The following is a 5,578-nucleotide window of genomic DNA, read 5'->3' as shown; positions in this document are numbered from 1 at the left end:
ATCCTATTTATGATGTTTTTAAAATTAAGACCTACGAAAGACTGATTTAAGACATTTTAATACCAATTAAGGCCTTAGTTTTATTTTGAAGAATTCAATGCCTTTTAAAACTTTTTAAGGACCTGCGGGAACCCTGTATTTTTTTAATTGTTTTAGAAACATAACAATGGATGACAATAAAAACATGATAGTAAAATATCTATAAACCTAGACAGCTTTCTAGAGGAAACATTATGAATAGCCCTGTCTATTCATGCAGGTGCTTCTTTGTGTTTGGGCCTTTTCTGCTGGTACATGTGTAAATCTGCCACTTCCTTCCTGGATCATTCGTGTTTGCTCCACACAGACGCACGGCCAGCACTCACACTTCGTCGGTCGCTCCAGTTTCCGCCTCCCTCTTTTCTTGCGCGGCATCATCAGGCCGTCGTCCTTGTCCTCCTCCGAGTGCCGCTCCTCCAGGCTGGACGGGAAGCCGTTCTCCTGTGAGGGACTCGGGCTCTGACCCTGAGAACTGTCCTCATCCTGGTAGGAGGACAGGCATCTGGGAATTCCATTCTCCACTTCCCTCTTCTCCTGTTTGGGGAAGCAGGCGTCAGGCTTCATGTCTGCATGTGAATCCATGTCTCCATTGTGGACTTGTGAAATGGACGGCCTACACAGCCCAGGGTAGCTGTGGCCAATACTTGCACAGTCTGTGATCGAGCCGCAGCTCTCTACCTGCAGGAGAGGGGAAGAGGGAGGGAGGGATGTTAACATTTTGGAGAAAATGCACAAGGAAAGGAATTAAGCAAAGCCTAATTTTATCTCTGAAGAATCATCTTGCTTTATGTAAACAAACTCCAAACCAGTAGGTAGGCTTTGCTTATGGAGATTCCCACCAAATGTTTAAGTGTGGAGTTAAATTCAGAGGCAGGAACCCTTCTGCTCAGCCAATAACTTACAAGCAACGAAGGAAAAACGTCCTAAAAATAAGATTCCTGACGTACGTTTACATTCCAGAAACATACAGAACTATGCAAGGAATGTTGGCTGATTGACAACAGAGAAAGCGTTCTCTCTGTCCGCTTGGTTTCACTCCATAAAAGAGAGGAGCTGACCTGTCTGCAGCTGACATGATGGCCCAGTATCTCATCAGATCCTTACAGCTGTAAAACATTTCAATATATCATATACGGCATACTGAAAGAGTATTTATACTCCTTGGGATTACAATGGATTTCATGAGTAAGACCATCACAAAGCAGAAGGAAGATGATGCCATATTTTTTTGTTTACAGTATTTTCACGACTATAAGGCGCACTTAAACGTCTTTTTTTCTGTCAATTGGATTGTTGATGCTTGGACTAACGTGTCTGCTGGCTCTGTTGTTCGAGCTTTCGCAAAAGCCGGCATAATTTCCGAGGAGCCGCCCGGCACGGAAAGTGACTCTGACAGCGAAGAAGTGGAAATTGGCATGTCTGATTTAGCGCAGCTGTTTAATTCAGAAACAGAGGATGATGACTTTGATGGGTTTGATTAATACTTTGTAATAAATACATGAATAAAGCACAATCATACTCAGTTTTGCTCCCGCTCTATTTTTCTACCTGAAAACTTAATTCAACAGCAGCCTCTGGGCCGGGTCTCCTCCGCGTATACAGCGGTGGCTGGCAGGTGTTTTTTCATCTAAATAATCTAAATCTTGCAGCTATATTTGCTGTGATCAGTGGGAATAAAGTAGTTTTAATATGTTTTTAAATGAGAAAGTCCACCTGAAAACTTCATAATTGCAGTCAGTTCATCCAGATTATCTATTTCTGTCGGAGGCGCTCAGACCCCCACATACCAGCGGTGCGCCGACAGTAGAAATCCTTTCATCAGCAGCCTCTAGGCTGGGCAGCCTCCGGGTTCACGCGGTGGATGGCAGGTGTTTTTCATCTAAATAATTTTAGCTGCAGGCACCAGGATACCGGTAATAAAAGCGAACATATTCTGTCGGCAGGTTTCAGGATTTTAAGTTAATTTAGGAGTGATCACAGTGCTGTGTCATCTGCGATGTGTCTGTCTCACGGCCAGCTCCCAGGTTTGATTAATACTTTGTAATAAATACATGAATAAAGCACAAAATACTCAGTTTTGCTCCCACTCTATTTTTAAATACCCAGTAGAGGTATTTAAACGTAGTAGAGGACATGTACCTGTATATAAAAAACGCGCCCTATAGTCCGGTGCGCCTTATGTGTGTGTTAAATACAGAAATGGCACACATAACTGAGACTGCTCCTTTTAGTACGGTGCGCCTTATGGTCGTGAAAATACAGTATTTTGAAAAACAGTGGTGTGTAAATGGAGTCAGACCTATTAACTCTGACACCCCCTTAATAAAATCCAGCACAGCTACATGACTACAATCATCAGGGCTTTGCCACCTGAAGTGACGGGCCTGATTTCTGCCAGGAGGGCATTTATGAAACAAGAAGCCACACAGACTGACAGCCAGAGGAAACAGAAGCTGTAATCCCAGTAAAAAAAACTGACTCAGAGAGAAACTTTGAAAACTTAATCAATTGCCTAGTTTATCCATACTTTGTTCTTGTTCATCGCATCAAACCAAATGAAAAACAACCAAGTTTTTGGCTTCAGTGTAAAAAAATGTTGTGAAAAGGTTTAATTCCATTAAAGTGAATTCGGTTTATTTACAGAGTGCCGATTCATAACAGATTTCATCTCAAGGCAATTTACAGAGACACTTCCACCAGATCAAACAGTCAGATTGGTTCAAAGTAGGGCTGTAACTAACGATTATTTTGCAAATTGATTAATCTGTCAATTATTTTTTCAATTAATAATCAAATAGCTAAAGGTTCCTTGAAGAAGGCTTTTTATGAAATGAAACCAGGTGAAACTAAAACGTTTCCACTTGAGGAGTTCTGCATAGAGCATATTTATCCTAAATGCAAAATATTTGCTTTTTTTTGGTATAACAGCTGTTTAAGGTGGGTTGCTGTTTTAGTCTCTACACTCCAATTAACAATTATTCGATTACTAATTTAGCTGACGATTATTTCAATAATCAATTAATCACGATTAATCCGATTAATTGTTTAAGCCCTAGTTCAAAGTTTTCTATGCTTTCTTCTCTGCAGCAATTCCTTACACCGTGCATGCATGCGGTGACAGTGGAGAGGAAAAACTCCCTTTTAACAGGAAAAACCTCCAGCAGAATCAGGCTCAGTCTGAGCGGCTTTCTGCTGAGGGTGACTGGGGTTTGAGATTGAAGCAGACATATCAATAAAAACATAGAACTGATCTAAAAATACATTCTATGATAGAAAAGGTAATGGTAAATTAGCCACTCAGATCACTCTGTCTGGGAAAGAAAGAGTTAAGCAGACGAATTCCAAATCAGTTTTAATCTCAAAGGGATAAAAGAGCGAACATACAGTTAGTCACAGTAAAAGCTGAGCTCATACAGGAGCAACGGGATGTCCAGGAAAAAAATAGAAGTAACTGTATCATCTTTCCTCAAGGTGTTAATGACAGCAGCCCAGTTGATATTTCTCTCCAACATGGCGTCACAGCCAAACAGGAATAGACCAAATAAAGCTACTACGACAAAAAAAAAGCAGAAGTGTAAATGCTTTTGCAATGCTACGCGATGTTTCTACAGTTGCCTAAAAAAAGCAAGAAAATTACTGTTTTCTTATGACCATTAAGTCGCTCCGAAAAGACCTCTGAGTTCAGATCAAATTTAGCACATATGGTGCAACAAATAAAACAGGAAATGTCTCTAATCTCATTCTCTGCATCAAGGTACCAAAATATCTGCTCTTATATGATCCTGTCAGCAGAGAGCTGATGAACGCCCCCCTCGCCTGGATGCTGAACCGATCCTTCTGTTGAAGCTGTTACGCTGACTGAAAACTAGGCCAAAACGAGCCAAAGTTAGCTTTAAGGCATCCCTCTCAGGCCGCAGCAGCCTGACCCCAACACACAGATTTTCCACAAACCAGACCCACCCCAGTCAAACAAGGAGCAGCCTGCCAGGGAATCAGTCTGCTGCAAACAGCCAACAGGTCCAACAATATTGTTATTCTGACTCAGTTTAAACAAAGACAAGGCAGTCGCAGTGTTTGTCTCTCACAGATACGAAGCAGACTCACACACACAATAAGAGAGCCAAACACAGCACAAGGAGTGCATGAACAAACATGTTTGGCGCGACCCAACTGCTGCTGAAAGCATTACGCAACCGCCGAGTGACCCGGGGAACTGCTAAAGGTCAGAGGCACCGACTGGTAAATCAAACAGCCCAGACAGGCAGACAGAGGTTAAAAGCACAGCTAATCCAACATAATGCATGGAAGCTCATTAGCAAACATGGTTGTAAATAACAGAACAGATGAAACATAAATACTTCCTAGTTTCCTTAAACATTATTATATTGGATAATTAAACTAATTTCAATAAGAGAAAAAATAACTGTAGCATATTTAAACAGCAGAGTTATTAAGGAAAAGAAAACGTTTCAAACCTGCCATAGTAAAAATTAATCACAGTTTGATCTAACACCTGTAAATACAACAGGGTTTATGCAGGAATGAGCAACTCTAATTTAATGCTTTTTAATGCTCTTTTAATGCACCTAAAAATAATTTTAATGCAACAAGTACCCATGACTCTCATATATACGGAGCAAATTCCTTTTTTATCTTTACTGTCGGCAGGGTGCAATTCTTCGATTTCCAGCCACTTTTGTTTAAATGAGCATTTTGCCCATTCTACAGCCTATTATCAGGAGAAAAGTGGTGAAGGAGAACACACAGCCTTGGTTTCAGTTAAAGATCCAGAGCATAACAGAAATAAACTATGAATGGCTCAGATTTTTTTTTTTAAATTAAGATTTTAATGGCCATGTTAAAGTCTGGACTTAAGAAAGCTGTGACAAATAAGCTCTTAAAACTTCCCATGCAACAAGAGGAGTGGCACGGCGTTTCTCCATTGACATAAAAAATTAGGAGACACTTCTAACAAACAGTTTTTTGCAGCCACGGGTTTTTACATTTATGGCCAGGATGTTTGGATGTTATATAAATTAAGTTGTGGATCTGAAACAAGTGTGACAAAAAAAATAACAAGAACAGAAAAAAATCTGTTAGCTGGTTTTCACAGCACTGTTTCTTGACAAAGAACTTAAAATATCCTCCAAAACATCTAATAAAATAATAGGCTACTACTTCACATCTAAAAGGTATGCAGATAGTACAGGTGTATGTTAATATTAACTAGCATGAAAACAGATACAGGAAGTGATTTAGGAATGAGTATCCTCCGTGAACATTGAAGCAAAGCCTGATGGAGGTTAAAACACTTCAGGCTCAGTTAATGGGTAAAGAATAGAAAGACGCTCTTTGCCCTTTCTCAGTAAAACAACAAGCAGCCGAGACACCAGTGATATACTTCGTTAACGGTGCTTCCCCAGACTAACGGGGGGGGGAAACTTTTGTCCACATCAGGCATAGAGAGTTTGTCCTTATCTGTCTGTTCTGATTTTCAGTTTTCTTTAAAGGAATAGTACACCCAAAACATGATTAGCCT

At 40.4% G+C, this 5,578-nt stretch overlaps 1 protein-coding gene across 5 annotated transcripts in view; it reads right to left on the bottom strand.

The window, feature by feature from the left end:
* Window positions 1-5,578, bottom strand: part of dnmt3a (DNA (cytosine-5-)-methyltransferase 3 alpha) — an 84,909-nt gene that overhangs the window by 60,679 nt on the left and 18,652 nt on the right. For all 5 annotated transcript variants that reach the window (XM_015392177.1, XM_015392175.1, XM_015392176.1 and 2 more), the window contains one exon: window positions 366-717. In XM_015392177.1, coding sequence (XP_015247663.1) covers window positions 366-717 — 352 coding nt within the window. The remainder of the gene's footprint in view (window positions 1-365; window positions 718-5,578) is intronic.

The sequence above is a fragment of the Cyprinodon variegatus genome, unplaced genomic scaffold (genome assembly GCF_000732505.1).
Source record: "Cyprinodon variegatus isolate N-32 unplaced genomic scaffold, C_variegatus-1.0 Scaffold576, whole genome shotgun sequence".
Lineage (NCBI taxonomy): Eukaryota > Metazoa > Chordata > Actinopteri > Cyprinodontiformes > Cyprinodontidae > Cyprinodon > Cyprinodon variegatus.
This window is presented reverse-complemented; position numbering and strand designations above follow the sequence as displayed.